Raw genomic sequence first — 17,154 nt, 5'->3', positions numbered from 1 at the left:
GGAAGCCAAAAACGGCTGAGGATCCTGGAACCGCAAATACAGTAGATTTGCCGTGACAAGAGCAACCCAACAGGCGGGGGAAGGCAAGAGTTTTCATTAAGGGTGCTACAGGTAGCCCTCGACTTACGACCAGGAGTTGGGACCAGAATCCCTGTTGCTAAGCAAGGCGGTTGTTACGTAACTCAGGCTCAATTTTACGACCTGTCTTATCGGGGTTCGTTAGCAGAGCGCTGGAGTTGTTAAGGGAATCCTGAAATTGTTCAGTCTTAGGTTAAAATGAAACTTTGTATGGAACGTTTTTGCTTTCCCACTTGCAAGTCTTTTCTGATTTAACATGTAATATTGAATTAATATAAGTATTTCTCGACTTGCAACCATTCGTTTAGTGGCTATTCAAAGTTGCTGCAGCGCTGAAGCAACATAACCTTTTTCACACTTATGACCATTGCAGCATCCCCATGGTCATGAAATCAAAATTCAGATATCATCACAAAATCTCCAGGACCGTAAAGCCTACAAACTTGAAATTTGGCACGTATGTTCCTCTTGGCTTCTAGGTGTTCACTAATAAAGGATTTTTCGAAATGACCATCAGAGCTGAGTATTCCCTATATTATTATTATTATTATTATTATTATTATTATTATTATTATTATTATTAAAATGCTCTGATGCCAAGGAGTTCTACTCCCCCTCCCCACCTGAAAAGAAATCTCTTCCAAAGGCAAAACACCAGCAGAGGAGAGGAGTTTCAGTTTCACAGCACCAAGCAGCTTTAGTACAGAACAGTTGAGCTAAGCCACGCCCAGGCTCCTTGCTGTCTCCTTCTTGCTCACACAGCAAATACTGCTTCAGTTTCCAAACATCCCTCAACTCTCTCACACACTGACAGGACGCTAGCCAGATGAATACCGATGGATGCTGGTAGGCAGAGGCAGAATTTTTTCCCCTTATTTTCCTATCCAAAAACTAAGTCCGACCACAGAGCTTCATAGCAAAACAAGGGTATCGGGGCCAGTATAATATAATGTCATGCTTACCTAGCCATTTTTTTCCATTCATGAATGCCTATTGTAAGACCCACCACGTCTGAAGGTGAAGGAGGTTGAAAATAATATTGGCTGCTTCTCCTTTTGATAGGTGGAGTCCATTCTAGATCTTCCCACGTCTGTTCAAGATGTCTCAGCGGAGCAAAAAGAAGACTTCCAAAAGTGGACATTCTAAGAACTTAGCAGAGCACCCGGTTCTCACCGGGGCGAAGGTGGATTCATTGGGTTTCCAAGCGATGGAGAGTAACGTTCCTGGGCTGTCCCAAGTTATCCTTCAGAAACTCAACATGAAGAATTATGATGAATATAGGTGAGCTGGATTAGCAAACAGAATGAGGGAAGTATTTGGTGTGGGGAGGTGGGATTGGACACAGAAGCTCTAAAGTGGCCAATGCTTGACTTGCTAGTGAACTAACAGCTCGATTAGGGAGATAAACTCTACGAGGTGGCTAAACTGCATCCAGTTTTGGTCACCACACTAAAAAAAGATGTTGACACTCTAGAAAAAGTGCAGAGAAGAGCAACCAGGATGATCAGGGGCTAAAACATACTATGAACAGTTGCAGGAACTGGGCATGGCTAGTCTAGAGAAGAGAAGGACCAAAGGAGACATGATAGCAGTCTTCCAATATTTGAGGGGCTGCCACAGAGAGGAGAGGGGGGGTCAATCTATTTTCCAAAGCATAATAATGGATGGAAATTGAACAAGAAGAGATTAAACCTAGAAATAAGAAGGACTTTTCTGACAGTGAGAACCATCAACCAATGGAACAGAAGTTGCCTTCAGAAGTTGTGGGAGCTTCATCCCTGGAAGCTTTCAAGAAGAGACTGGATTGCCATCTGTCAGAAATGGTGTAGGGTCTCCTGCTTGGGCGGGGAGGGAGGTTGGACCAGATACAAGGTCCCTTCCAACTCTGTTAATCTGGTCATAAAATAATCTTCCAAATCTGATTGTACTGGTCTTATACTTAATTGAATCAGGGAGGTATTTGCCTGATTCACTTCCAAATGTGAACCTTGGGAATGGTCTCCTGGCTTAGCATAGGATGATTTCTTCCTCAGCATTCCTTTGGCATAGTCTGCTTCCTTCTAGATCGGCGCTGGAGGGCAAAACCCCCGGCGTGGATTTCGGCATCCGATCTTACTTTGAGATGTTTCAGAAAATGGAAGACACATTCAAATTTTGCGTCGAGTGCAAGAAACTTCCCGATTCGCTACCTGACCCAAGAAGCCTACGGTGTTGCAAAAGGTAAAAATTAAAACTCCCCCCCCGGCCGCCTGCTTCAATACCTTGGAAAGGGTAGTGTTTTTTTTCCTCCAGCAGAATCATTAATTAAATTAATTTATTGAAAATGGCAACAGGAGCTTTGAAAGAAACAAAGAACTCAAGTTTGGGTTTTAAACATTGCTATCGAGATGTGATAAAGGTGGTACAGTGGCTCAGTGGTTAAGATGCTGAGCTTATCGGCTGGAAAGTCAGCAGCCCAGGTTCGAGACCCAAGTGGCTTGTGATGGGGTGAGGTCAGGGATGGGATTCTACCAGTTGGCACCTATTCACTAGAATCGGTTGTTAACATTCTAAGCAGTTCGGAGAACCGCTTGTTAGAAGAAATTACTGGGCTAATCCTGTAAGGAAGGCAGGAAGGAAACATTCTGGTGTTGCTTACAGAAACTGCCTCTCCGTTAACCCTTATTACGTTCTTGGCAGGACTAGACTTCCTGTCTCTGGAACTTCTCTGGAGTTTTCCCCCCCTCCTTTGCTGGTACTTTGCTTGTGTGGAGTGACCCTTCAAAGTTACAATGGCACTGAAAAAAGTGACTTATGACCATTTTTCCCACTTACGACTGTTGCAACATCCCCACAGTCATGAGAGGCCAGGCGAGGAGATGCGTGCCTCGATGTGAGTGATATTGAGTTGGCCACGTCCAGCCAATACCATGACCACCAAGCCACACCCACCCAGTCACATGACCACCAAGCCACACCCACCACATAAGCCACGCCCACAGAACCAGTTGTTAAAAAATTTGAATCCCAACGCTGGGTGAGGTCCCTTCCTTGCCTCATTTCCTGCCAGCCTAGCCGTTCAAAAGCATGCAAATGAGAGTAGCTAAATAGGTAAATAGTAGTTAAATAGGCACCACTTTTGTGGGAAGGTAACAGCACTCCACGGACATCATGACCACGGAAATATCATCAGACAGCGCTGGCTCAGGGGTCTCAAAACGGAGATCAGGCAATGAGCATTGGAGTAAAATCTTTTACTGTTGAGATGTGTTCTGATCCAGCTCCCCAAATGCAACAAACCCTCCGAAGTTTAACTCAAAGATTCCTTTATTAGGGGCACCAGCAGCCATGGCAAAAAAGTTTCTCTCTCACCACAGGTTAACCAGCTCGGCTGGCTGGAAGAGGAATAGTTGTCTGCCACATCTATTCATCTCTATCCCCCCTGCCTTTTATCCACATAGCTAGGGTGAGGCTTTGCTAGCAGCAGTGGCTCTTCCATCCCAAGGACCGGCCCGTAGATTTCCATTGCTCTCCTCTCCTCTGCCTTCTGTGCATCCAAGCATCAGGCACTGAAGCCAGCTGTTCCTCCTTTTCTTCATCAGCCACCTCCAGACATGGGGCTGTTGACTCTCATCTGAGGGCTGATGGACGGCCCAGGCTTCACCCCTCTCTCTCTCTCTCTCTCTTTCTCTCTCTCTCTCCCTCCCTCCCTCCCTCCCTTCCTCTCTCCCTCCCTCCCTCCCTCTTTCAAAGAGGCCATGGCACTATCTATAACCTTCAAAATAATTCTGCAGCATTTGGGGGGAGATCAATCTATCTATTCTCTCTCTCTCTCTCTCTCTCTCTCTCTCTCTCTCTCTGTCTCTGTCTCTGTCTCTGTCTCTGTCTCTGTCTCTATCTCTGTCTCTGTCTCTGTCTCTCTGTCTCTCTGTCTCTGTCTCTGTCTCTGTCTCTCTCTCTCTCTCTCTCTCTCTCTCTCTCCAATTCCTCTTCCCCCTTGGAGCTCTCATGTTGCCTTGATACTGAATCTGACTGCCACACCCTCCTCCTCCTCCTCTGATTTGGCTGCTGGAAGGGCCGGCGGCCAACAGGCCACAAGATGCTAGTGCAGAAACGAAGGCATTCAACCCATCCGTTAGGGTGATATCCTGTTTTGTTTTTTTCCCAGGACCTCAAGACCACCTGCATAGTTCCTCCAGTTTTCCCCATAACAGCCCCTTTTGAAGTAGGTTGGGTTTGTTTATACTGGATGCCTGAGCATAATCTAACAGGAGCCAACAGACCTTTTTCTTTGCAATTAGGGGATAAGGATTAAATTCCAGGAAGGCAAACAACCACATCGAGAGGGCCAACACAGAATGGGTGGTCAGAATAATAAACCATAAGCGAAGATAAACATGAGGTGCACATTTCAAGCCTCTTGTGACTATCGCTAAGCAACCATGTATTTCTGCTGAAAACAAAGATGTCTTAGAAAAGAAGGAGGAAAGTTGACTGCATCGGTGGTCCTTGGCTGAAGATGTAGTTGGGAATGACACAGTGGTGGGATTCAATTTTTTTTTAACTACTGTGGGCGTGGCTTGGTGGGCGTGACTTGGTAGGCATGGCAGTAAAATCCCCATTCCCACCCAACTCCAGGGAAGGTTACTGCAATATCCCCATTCCCTCCCCACCCGACTAACCTGCTTTCCAACTCCGTTCTCCTGTGCAGGGCAACCAAAGAAGACCCAGCCGATCAGCTGGGACTCAATGGGAGGCAGAGAAGAGATGGGGGGTTGGCGGGGCCAGTCAGAGGGGATATTTAGCGGTTCTCCAAACGACTCAAAATTTCCACTACCGGTTCTATAGAACTGGTCAGAACCTGTTGAATACCACCTCTGATCCATTCCCACCTCACTCCTGGGGGAAGGATACTGCGAAATCCCCATTCCCTCCCCACCCCACAAACCTGCTTTCCAGCTCTGTTCTCCTGTGCAGGGCAACCAAAGAAGACCCAGCCGATCAGCTGGGACTCAATGGGAGGCAGAGAAGAGATGGGGGGGTTGGCGGGGCCAGTCAGAGGAGATATTTACCGGTTCTCCGAACTACTCAAAATTCCTGCTTCCGGTTCTCCAGAACTGGTCAGAATCTGCTGACTCTGCTATAGATGTACTAGATCCCAGGGAACTCACTTTGGGGACCATTTTCATGATAATTTGGCTTAGAAAATAGAGCCAGTTGGGACCTATAGGCAGACCACCTCTGAAATAACACCTTCCTTTCTAGGAACATTGGTCTCAGTGGATTTCCCCAGCGGTGAGGGAACATCTATTTGTTAAAGTTCATTGGCACTTTTTCTTTCTGGTTTCCTTTTGTCCCAAGTAGAACTCTTGGGTTTTGAAAAGCCATACAGTCCTCGACTTACAACCATTCATTTAGTGACCGTTCAAAGTTACAACGGCGCGGAAGAAAGGGACATAGGACTTTTCCCCACACTTACGACTGTTTGCAGCATCCCCACGGTCACGTGATCAAAATTCGGGCGCTCGGCAACCGACACGTATTTATGATGGTTGTACTGTCCTGGCGTCATGTGATCACTGTTTTTAACCTTCCCAGCCGGCTTCTGATTCAAGCAGATTCAATGGGGGAAGCCAGATTCCCTTAACAACCACCTGATTCACTTAAGGAATGCAGTGATTCACTTAATGACTGTGGCAAAAAGGTTGAAAATGGGGCAACAGCTTTCTTGCTTTGCAGTGAAAATTTTGGTCTCCATGGTGACTATAAGCCAAGGACTACTTGCACTGTTTTTTAAATCAAAGGAGCAGGCAGACTTCAGGTAGCCTGATAGATTCTTTGAGGTGTCCTCCATAATTTGAAGGCATCTCTTGGCCAGCAAGCAAAAACTAAACAGATACTAGGTGTGAATCATGTGGAGACCCCATAAAACTCCTCTGAGATTAAAGAAAGGCTCAAAACCATAATTTGAAGACATCTCTTGTCCAGTAAGCAAAAATTCCACAGATACTAGAGGTGAATCATGTGGAGAACCCATAAAACTCCTGAGATTAAAGAAAGTCTCAAAACCATAATTTGAAGACACCTCTTGTCCAGCAAGCAAAAACTCCACAGACACAAGGCGTGAATCATGTGGAGACCCCATAAAACTCCTTTGAGGTTTCCAGCAAGATTAAGTAGTAGAAAGGCAATAGATAAAGGAGATAAGGTGCTGTTGGAAGAAATATCCTTCGGGGTTCAGTTCCAAGTGGGGGAAAAAGACCCTGGAAACATGGAGGCTGTTTGGAAAAATGGTTTAATGGTGGACAGGACTACATGGCTTGGAGCTCCAAAGTGAAAGGCATGATCACATGCTTCAAGATGTTGGGTGAAGGGAAAGAAGGGAAAGGGGCAAGATGCCGAGAGACCCTTAGTTGTATACTCTCTGTTGGGCCCCACCTTAGTGTTTCCTGTTCCTGTGTAAGAAATGTATCCCATTGGCTGTCAGACTCCCAGGGGTGGGGTGGGGTCTTTGTTAACTTTGTAGGTTTTGTCTGGACCACATGGCTTCACCTGAGTGCTGGCTGATGCAACCTTCCCAGGCCAGGTGGTGAGATGGGCAAAGGCCTTTGTTATGTAGAATACTCTGGCCCAGGCCTTAATGGCCCTCCCATTAACAAAGGTGGGGGGGGTGAGCTTCTGCTTCAGAGTTTCTACTTCTCTTTTTAGGGGAAATATTCTGCTTGTTTAATATTTCCTAGGATATTTCATTTTTCTAGGAGAGAGGTGGGTGCTAACTTCCTACAGTGCAATAAAAAAAAAATAGCAAGAAGTCCTTGAAAGATTGAGACAGCACAACAGCCCATGTTCATGATTCCTTAGAGCACTAGAAGTGAAATAATGCACCTCACAAATCTAGCATTGATAAATTCTCATCCTTTTGTTTGTAGGTGTCAGAATGTCTACTATTGTAGTGCTGATTGTCAACGGTTGAACTGGCCCAGCCACAAAAAATTCTGCAAGAAACTGAAGCTGGCAGCCCTTGACCGACTTGCAGAATGGCTTGTGTTCACAGGTAGCCTGAGATTCAGTTGGCCGTTGTCCACCTGGGGAGGTTTCAGACGTAGAACAATAGGGATGCCAGTGGTGGGATTCAATTTTTTTTGCTACCGGTTCTGTGGGCATGGCTTGGCTTGGTGGGCATGGCAGGGGAAGGATAGTGCAAAATCTCCATTCCCTCCCCACCCCACTAACCTGCTTTCCAGCTCCGTTCTCCTGTGCAGGGCAACCAAAGAAGACCCAGCCAATCAGCTGGGACTCGGGAGGCGGAGAAGAGAAGGGGTGGGGCCAGTTAGAGGTGCCCCCTCCCCTTTTGCTCCTCTTTTAATCCTGATGAGAGGGGCCATTCATCGTCCACCTGTGGCCTTACTCCCATGTTGACCCTGAGTTCTTAATTCCTCCTTTCTTTTAGCAGCTCTGCGCGTACGCAGGCTGGGAACCGGTTCCAACTGCTCCTCAGCCTCACTGCTATCTGAGCCTGAATGCTGATCCCTTGTCCAGCCTTTCTTAGCCTCCAAGTCTGGCCCAGGTTCCTCCCCAATCTCTTCACTACTGTCTGACTCTGCTGCCAGCCCCTCCAGCCACTGGCGGGCCGCAACGGATTCTTCTAAATCCTCATTGTCTCCCCGTAGGTGACATCCCTTTCCCCACAAGTGCATGGACAAAAAATACCCAGGACCTACAAGGCTGGGAAGACTGGTTCTTGATGCAGGAACATCTGGAGGAAAAGCTTAGCGCTATCAAAGCCGGGCGTTACATGAGCATCCTCTGGGCCAACGCAGGCAAACCAAAGCCCAACGAAGTGGAGTTGACGGAGTCAATCAAGAGGGTGACCACAGACTTTGTCTCCAGGCCGGTCACCGTTGGCTTCGGGCTGAGCATGTTCCACCTGGATCCTTACGCCAAGCCCATCACGGTGCATGTGGTTGGAGCTTCTCATGTTGAGACCCTCAACGCTCGGGTGACCGATTACGATGAGCTCTCCCAGATGTTTCCGAAGCATCAAGGCATAGAGGTGGTCATGGTGGGGATGGATGTGGTAGATGGACCCATCATGAGACCTCCGCTGGTGGCCTTTGGGCCTCGGCAAAGGGTCTACCTCAGCAGCTACAAGGACCTTTATCACAACTTCTGGGAATCACAGGTGGAAACACAGCAAGCGGCGCGACCAGATCTTGTGGTCGCCTTCCATGCAGGTATGAAGGTTTACGGCAGTGGTGGGCTTCCATTTTTTTTACTACTGGTTCTGTGGGCGTACCTTGCTGGCTGTGGCATGGCTTAGTGGGCGTGGCAGGGGAAGGACACTGTAAAATCTCCATTCCCTCCCCACTCCAGGGGAAGGTTACTGCAAAATCCCCATTCGCTCCCCACCCCACTAACCTGCTTTCCAGCTCCATTCTCCTATGCAGGGCAACAAAAAAAGATCCAGCCAATCAGCTGGGACTCAGGAGGCAGAGGATAGATAGGGGTGGGGGCAATCAGAGGTGATATTTGCCGGTTCTCCGAACTACTCAAAATTTCCGCTACCGGTTCTCCAGAACTGGTCAGAACCTGCTGAATGCCACCTCTGGTTTTAGGCATTCTTCTTGTGTTCGTGGATTATCTAGCCCCACCAGACTCAATGCAATGTAATGTTGAATTCGAACCAGGGAGGACCCAGAGGTCAGCACTAGAAATCAACATGATGGGAAAAGCTGGTTTAGATCATGTAGAGTCCTCCACCAACAGGAAGCATAAGTTTGGGGTCCATCAAAGCAATTTTGTTTTGTCTTTTAATGATCCTGTAATTCCTTAAATCATGGTGGAGTCAGGGCAATGGAATGGGGCTGATTATTTACTGGCCGGATGCTCTTCCTGTCACCAATGCGGAGTTCGCAGCACATATTTACTCATTGTGCCTGAGAGAGAAAAACCTGCTGCTACCTAGGATCAAACTCACAGCCTCTTATTTTGAGGCGAAAGCTCCACCTCTAGCGCAGTGGTCGCCAACCAGTGGGCTGGGGACCGCTAGTGGTCTGTGAGAAAATTTTGATGGTCCGCAGAGAAATGTCACCCCCAAAGCAATTAAGCCAGGCTGCACGGGAACACAAGTCTGCACTGCCCACATGACCCATGGAAACACAAGGCTTGTGTCACTTGCATTGCAAACTATATGAGGCATTGAGGGGAGGGGGGAATTTGCCCCACGCGCCTCGCCTGGCCACTGGGGTGCTTCTTTCCGCTTCTTTCTTCTTCTGCTTTTGGCTGCACGCAAGGAAAGCAGCAAAAGTCTTTCTTTCTCTCCCCAAAACTCCACCAGAAATGAGTCTTTGGGACCCTGCAAGGCCTCCTGCTCCAAGAGGCTGCACCGGTGCAACAAGTCTCACAAAGATCATTTCTGGCAGAATTTGGGGGAGAGAAAGAAAGACTTCTGCAGCTTCTGCTGCTTTCCTTGCACGAAGCCAAAAGTCTCTCTCTCTCCCCCTGAGAATGGAGCTGGAGAAAGTAGGGTAGGTGTGTGGCCAGTTGGTCATGTGACTGGGTGGGTGATGTCACTCCTCACACCCACCCCCACCTCCAAGAAACAGTAGGATTCAGCCAGTTGGAGCTAATCCCATCACTGGCTGGCCCTGCCCCCACCCAATTTTCAGACCGTTTCTCAGGCTGTTTTCAGGCCATTTTTGGTCCAGAAAATAGTCTTAAAACAGCCTGAAAAATGCCCCCCAAATGACCTGAAAACAGCCATTAAAACAGGCCCATTTCCAGGCTGTTTCCAGGCTGTTTTCCAGTCCATTTTTGGCCTCAAAAATGGTTGAAAATGGCCTGCAAATGGCCCCAAGATGACCCAAAAACCGACTGAAAACCAAGCTGTTTTGGGGCCATTTTGGGGGCCTTTTTCATGCCATTTTCAGACCATTTTTGGTCCAAAAATGGCCTGAAAATGGCCCAAAAAGCAGGTCGAAAAATGGGCAGGGATGGGACCAACCAGTGGTGGGCTTTGCCAGTTCACCGAACTGCACCTAATCTTAACTACCGGTCCTTCAGAACCGGTGCGAACCGGCAGCGGCTCATCGCTGCGCAAAGGTTTATCTCCTCCCTAGATCTCAATGGAAAATGGAAAGCTACCCAGAAGTGGATAATGTCTTTTCACGGAAGGCCAGCTCTTAAAGGGCAGGATGCGTTCAGTGTGCAGGCTTCATCTGCCAAGCATCAATCACCCAGCTCTGGGGATAGAATGACCCTTGAACAGCCTGGGAAGTCAGCTACTGACAGATACATTGGCTCCATTGACACATCTCCCAAAGTCTTATTATGAGCTGTGTTTGATTTGGGCTTAGTGCAATAGACGAGCCAGGCCAGCCACAGCTTAGCTGTTTGGGATGAGGCAAGCCATGGCTTAACAGAAGGTGCAAACCTAGGCGACATGCTTACTGGGATTTGTAGCCCTTCTCAGCGGTACCATCTGTTAATTGGTCCGATTCCCTTTCCAAAGTAGCTAAGTTCACAGATATATTTAGCCAGCCAGCAGTCTGGAATTTCTCATAAGGTTGTTGTGATGCTTCTGTGATTTTGGCACTGACAGGCACAGTAGAAGGAGATGCAGCCTGTCAGCAACATTTCCCACGAGGTGGCCTCTGAACCTTTTGCAAAAACACGCGAGAGATCCTTAGTCCCAGCCAATAATGTGAAATATGCCACCAGTGCTCTCATCAAGAAGAGCTCTCGACTCCAGAATAGCAATAGCACGTAGACTTATATGCTGCCCCATTATGCTTTACCATACTCTCTGAATGCGGTTTACAGAGTCATCCTATGGCCACTTCAACAATCTGGGTCCTTTTTTTACCGAGCTCGTAAGGATGGAAGGCGGAGTCAACCTTCAGCCGGTCAGGATCAAACTCCAGACTACCTCTGGACTTGCTCAATTGTATTAATGTCTGCTATACAGTGGGGATTCCAAGCAGATGAGCTGTATTCGAGAATTGGTCTGGCAAAGGTTTTGTATGCCCTGGTTTGCAGTTCAACGTCAAGAAACTCTCTTTCGGAGCATTGGTTTCTCAGGGGTGATGGTGACCCATTCTTTGAGTCTCCCCTTGCTCGATCCGCCCATCAAGAACACCACAAATCATCGCTAAGACCCTTTCCCAAACTCCGAAAGACCGCCTGACCAATTTCAGTTCTTTAGGCATTCTGCAGTGTCTCTGTATGTCCCTCTTGAATTCTCTGGCACAGCAAAGTGGTTTCTTTCCAGGAACAAGGTGTACTTTTGATCGTCTCTTTTTGTAACATTCCACTTCTGTGAAGCCCTCCAGGCAACAGAAGGCCTTTCTAAATATACAACTGCCTCGTCGCATCCCTCAAACTTCCAGAATGCCGGAGAAGCTTTAGCAAACTGGGCCCAGGTTTCCCATCTGCCTAGCCTAGCGGTGTCTAAACCCGGGCATCAGAACTCACCACTGGCCACATTTCGCAGTTATAATGTGCAAGGGTGTTCCAACAGCTGTATAAACAGCTAGATTCTCGCTATTCTCCTGGGTGTGCTCTAGACATTGTTGCCTTCAGAGCCAAGCTGAGATTTAAATGTGCAATGGACAGAAGCTGCCACCACCTTTCAAAGTTAGCAAGGAAGAGATTCCAGCCTCGTGTTCTATCCTATCTTACGAGGCTGGGCTTTTCCTCTGGCAAAAGGGAGGAATCTTTTTTTCATCGTGTCACCAGGCTGAATTTCAGGGCTGGGCATATATGGAGAACCGAGTTCACTGTTCACCTGTGCTCTTGTCTCAAGTTCAGACTGTCCAAGAACCAAAAGTTCAAAGAGCCACTGAGATGATCAAAGGCCTGCCGACTAAAACATAGGAAGAACGGCTGCAGGATTTTGGATCTGGCTAGTCTAAAGAAAAGAAGAATTAGGGGAGACATGATAGCAATATCCCAGTATTTGAGGGGCTGCCAGAAAGAAGAATAGTTAAAATTATTATCCGAAGCACCAGAGGGCAGGACAAGAAGCAATGGTTGGAAGTTAACCAAAGAGAGAAGCAACCTGGAATCAAGGAGCAACTTCTTGATAATGAGGACAATTAACCAGTGGAACATCTTGCCTCTAGAAATTGTGGGCACTCGTCACTGGAGGTTTTTAAGAAGAGTCTAGAGAGTCACTTATCTGACATATTATAGATTCTCCTGCTTGAGCAGGGGGCTGGACTAGAAGACCTCCAAGACCCTTCCAACTCACTCATTCACTCATGTGATAAAATCTTTCCTGTCACACAATATTCCTCAACTATAGCAACTTTAAGAGGGATAGGCTCCAACTCCCAGAATTCCTCTGCCAGCATGTGTCAAGACTGGCTGGGGAATTCTGGGAGCTGAAGTCCAAATTGGCTGGAGAATTCTGAGAGTTGAACTCCACCCAGGTTTGCCAAGTTTGAAAAACACTAACTGGTCTATTTGAACATTTTCCGACAGACCAATTCCACACAGACAGTGGGTATCTTGGGAATAAATATTTTCCTTGACATTTTAGTATTTTAGGGGAAAGACGGATATTTTCTGCATCAATTTAAGGGATCCTCAACTGGGTATCTTTTCTCTTCTGGTCAAGCCAGCCTTGGATGGTTCAGCTGCTGAGACTCTGAGAAAATACGTTGCCTTTATAATTGTGTCAAGGCCTTAAGACTGTTTCTTCTCACCAGGCCACAAAATGTGGTTGAAGAAGGGATGAGAAGGCAAAGCTGAACTGATAGAAAGGATAACCTGGTTCCCCCTGATGTATAGAGGTAGAGAAGGAGAGCTTGTCATGCCTTAATTGGACAAGGAAAAGAGTAGAGACTTTTATAAAACATTGTAAAAACTGCACTGGGAGGATATTTGAAAGGATTGAGGACCCAGATTGTTGGCAACAATAGACTGACTGTAAACTGCTTAGAAAAGTGGTATATAATTCTAAGTACTATTGCCCTTCCTTCCTTCCTTCCTTCCTTCCTTCCTTCCTTCCTTCCTTCCTTCCTTCCTTCCTTCCTTCCATGGTGTGTAGTGGTTAGAATGCCATATTGCAGGATAACTCTGCCAACTGCCAACAGTTCAGTTCTGACCAGTTTAAGGTTGATTCAGCCTTCCATCCTTCCGAGGTGGGTAAAACGAGCACCTAGATTGTTGGGGGCCACAGGCTGATTCTGTAAACCATTTAGATATGGCTGTAAAGCAGTATATAAGTCTAAATGCTACTGCTATTGCCCTTCCTTCCTCTGTCCCTCCCTCCCTCGGGCTACAAAACACTGCGGAGTGGTGTATAAGTCTAAGTGCTCTTGCTATTGAACAGACCTTCTGAATCTATGTAGAAGAGTAAGTAAGGAATAGGAAAATAAAAGTGTAAGGGTAAAAGTAAAGTAACAGTAAGGGTAAGGAAGCAAGGAAAAGAGTAAGAAAGGAGTAGGGCTCATAAAAAGTAAGGTAAGAGAAAATGTAAATAAGTAAATAAAAGAGTAAGAATAAGAGTAAAAGAATAAGAATAAGCAAGGAGTAAGTAAATAAAAGAGTGAGGATGACCTTGGTGGAAATAGGTGATAGCCATTATCATGGTGAATAGCAAATAAGGACAGAAATCCAGAAACCATAAACCGAAACCTTTCCTGACCGGGCATCTTTTAGTTGTGTAGGACTTCAGTGCCCATAATTCTGAGCCAGCTTAGCCCATCCCTCTAGAGGGTTGGGCGGGGTGTTGTTTTTGATGGGGGGGGGGGGGGGGGGGGGGGGGGGGGGGAAAAAAAGAAAGAATGGGGGGGGGGGGGGGGAAGGGCTTTAGAAGGGGGGGGGGACGGGGCTGGCTGGGCAAAGAGCACAGGCCTTTGTCTCCTCTTATTTTGCAGGGTTCCATGCCTGTCCTGATCTGATGGCAAGTTGGCTTCCCACCTTGTTGCTTCATTTAAACAGTATAATTGAAATAGGACATTTGAGAAGTAGGTGCAAAACCATGGGCGGGGGGGGGGGTGTTTTCTGTGTGGGGTTTGGGTTTTCTCTTTTTGGTGTTTTGAAAAATCAGGTTGTTTTTTTTTTTTTTTTTTTTTTGGGTTTTTTTTTTTTTTTGTTTTTTTGGGGGTTGGTTTTTTTTTCAAGATCCCTTCTTTATTCACTATGTACAGGTAAAGCTCTCCTTCCAGGTCATGATCGGTTGTGATCTGCTGCACCACGATTTAACCAGAAGAAACCCGTATCTTGATCCATCATGGGAGACACGTGGGACAGATTTCTTCTTTGCTTAAGCTGCAGCTGCAGAATCCATGAGCTCCTGAAGCCAGTGGTCGGAGTATAGGGTTCACCTACGAAAAGGATGTCCAATCTTGGCAACTTTAAGACTTGTGGACTTCGACTCCCCGAAACCCCCATCCCAGCTGGAATTCTGGGCATTGAAGTCCACAGGTTGGACATTTCTGATCTAAGACAGGGGTCGCCAACCTTTTGGACCTCAGGGACCACCAAACTCATGGTGGCTTGCTGACGTTGGTGGGAAAGTCGGTCCCTTATTCCAGAGCTGCAGTAGTCACAGGACCGGACCTTTGGTCATCCCGGAGCAGCTGCTCCTCCACCTGGGTGCACCGGCCTGCCATGGACTGGAGGATCTGCTCCAGGATGACCAAAGGGCCAGTCTTGTGACTACTGCAGCTCTGGAATATGGGACTAGCTTGTGGTGGGGTTGGAAATCTCCACCATGGCGGGGTGGCACATATAATGTGCAAATTTGCAGGTGGTGCAACTTGCAAAAAGCAGTACAGCCTTGTGTTCCCACGCAGCCTGGATTAATTACTTTGCGGGGAGCATTTATCTGCGGACCACCAAAATTTTCTTGCGGACCACCAGTGGTCCCTAGCCCGCCTGTTGGTGACCACTGATCTAAGAGATGTCTTCTCAAACTGCCATGGAATCTGTGGGAATAGGGCATAGGGTCTTTGTCTTCATTTGCTCCCTGGTTGTGATTGCTTGATTCCACCAGAGGTTGATCCTGGACCTTCTGCATGATAATGATACTCTGGGTTGCAGGAGTGTGGGCAGAGGAACAACAATGACTGTAGTAGAGTAATAACTAATGAAGAAACAATCAACAGTGACCTTGAATTGTGCTCTAAGGCAGGGGTCTCCAACCTTGGCAACTTTAAGACTTGTGGACTTCAACTCCCAGAGTTCCTCAGCCTCTAAGAGTTCCTTAGAGACCCCTGCTCTAAGGCAACACCCTAATTTCAAGTGGAATTGGAGTAATTTTTGTTTGCCAAACCAGTAATTAATCCTTCCCTTGTTTCCTTATTCTAGTGAACAGGAGCTGAAACATTCCCTCAGGATCCTGATGGAGCTGGAGACTCAGATCATAAGCTGTGGGGCCAACCCCTTCGCCTCCCTCAAACCGGAGCAGGCCCATTCAAACCCTAACAAGCCACCTGTCTACGCCAACTCCCACTACCTCATGTTCCATGGTCTAGGTGGCCCTCCAGAGGAACATGACATAGGAGAACTGGAGGGGGAAGAGGAAGAGAGATCTCAGCAAGCTTAGAACTAGGCAACCTAGCTAGCGGTGGTACCTTTATATCTCTCACGTTTGTCACGCAACAAGCTAAGATCTCAGGAAGGCATGCAGCGGGGCGATTGCGAAGGCTGCCTTTTCTGCTTGCAGCAAAAGATCCAAGGCTATTATTAGCAGCTGTCTAGTCTACTCCTATCAATTTGTAGACAAAGCATGTATCCCACTATCTTCTGTGCAAATACCTCCCAATTTAGAGTATGTAAATCAGCTAACTTGGGACCTTCCAGATATGTCTATGCTACGATTTGCAAAATTCCCAGCCAAAGGCAATGCCAGCTTGGAGTCCTTGGAGCTGTTATATCCAACATAGTTGAAGGACTCCAGATTGGAGATGAGGGCCAGTTTGGTGTAATGTTTAAAGGCATGGAGTGGAAGCCAAGGAACAGAATTCTAGTCCTGACTTAGGCATAAAGTCAGAATAAGAGAGTTGTAGGGGACCTTAGATGTCTTCTAGTCCAGTGGTTGCCAACCAGTAGGCCAGGGACCACTGGTGGTCCACGAGAAAATTTTAGTGGTCCAAAAGAAATGTCACCCCCAAAGCAATTAATCCAGGCTGCATGGGAACACAAGGCTGCACCACCCACATGGCCCGTGGGAACACAAGGCTTGCATCGCTTGCATTGTGAACATGGAGTAGTGAGGGGAAGGAAGAAAGGGTGGAGGGAGGGAACTTGCCCCACTTGCTCCACGCACCTGGCCTGGCCACTGGGGTGCTTCTTTCCGCTTCTTTCTTCTTCTGCTTTTGGTTGCATGCAAGGAAAGCAGCAAAAGTCTTTCTTTCTCTCCCCCAAACTCCACCAGAAATGAGTCTTTGGGACCCTGCAAGGCCTCCTGCTCCAAGAGGCTGCGCCGGTGCAACAAGTCTCACAAAGACTCATTTCTGGCAGAATTTGGGGGAGAGAAAGAAAGACTTCTGCTGCTTCTGCTGTTTTCCTTGCATGAAGCCAAAAGTCTCTCTCTCTCTCTCTCTCATCCTGAGAACGGAGCTAGAGACGGTATCCTGCGATCCCAAATAAAGAATGATCATTCGGTAGGAAAACGGGGTGGGGAATTTTCCTGCAGACTTTTTTGGGGATTTTCCCAGGGTCTCTGGTCCGCGGGATTTAAAATTATGACCCTGAGGTCCAAAAGGTTGGTGACCCCTGTTCTAGTCCAATCCCCTGCTCAAGCAGGAGATCCTATACCATTAGACAATGGTTATCCAGTCTCTTCTTGAAATCTCCAGTAATGGACACACACAACTTTTGGAGGCAAGTGTGTATTGTTCTCACTGTCAGGAAATTTCACCTTAGTTCTAGGTTGGCTACTTGATAAGTTTCCATCCTTTGCTTCTTGTCTTGCCTTCAGGTGCTTTGGAGAATAAGTTGACCCCCTCTTCTTTGTGGCATCCCTTCAAAGTCAACATTTTGGGCCAGGTATTCTATTAACTCTGGAAAGGATTGAATGGCAAATCTGAGCAATGTAAAAATTTAATAAAATAAAAAGCACATCTGAAAATTGTTAATGTTGTT

At 47.2% G+C, this 17,154-nt stretch overlaps 1 protein-coding gene across 1 annotated transcript; it reads left to right on the top strand.

Annotated features, from left to right (window-relative positions):
* Positions 1 to 1,168: 1,168 nt before the first annotated feature.
* Positions 1,169 to 17,127, top strand: MSS51 (MSS51 mitochondrial translational activator). Its single transcript, XM_087973192.1, has 7 exons — positions 1,169 to 1,359; positions 2,143 to 2,298; positions 6,987 to 7,111; positions 7,728 to 8,291; positions 13,941 to 14,001; positions 14,181 to 14,213; positions 15,376 to 17,127. The coding sequence occupies exons 1-7, from the start codon at positions 1,178 to 1,180 to the stop codon at positions 15,611 to 15,613; spliced, it is 1,359 nt and encodes a 452-aa protein (XP_087829318.1). The 5' UTR covers positions 1,169 to 1,177; the 3' UTR covers positions 15,614 to 17,127.
* The last annotated feature ends 27 nt before the right edge of the window (positions 17,128 to 17,154 follow it).

The sequence above is a fragment of the Notechis scutatus genome, chromosome 12 (assembly GCF_049901735.1).
Source record: "Notechis scutatus isolate UNSWTSFEM ecotype Mainland chromosome 12, rNotScu1.2, whole genome shotgun sequence".
NCBI classification, from domain to species: domain Eukaryota; kingdom Metazoa; phylum Chordata; class Lepidosauria; order Squamata; family Elapidae; genus Notechis; species Notechis scutatus.
This window is presented reverse-complemented; position numbering and strand designations above follow the sequence as displayed.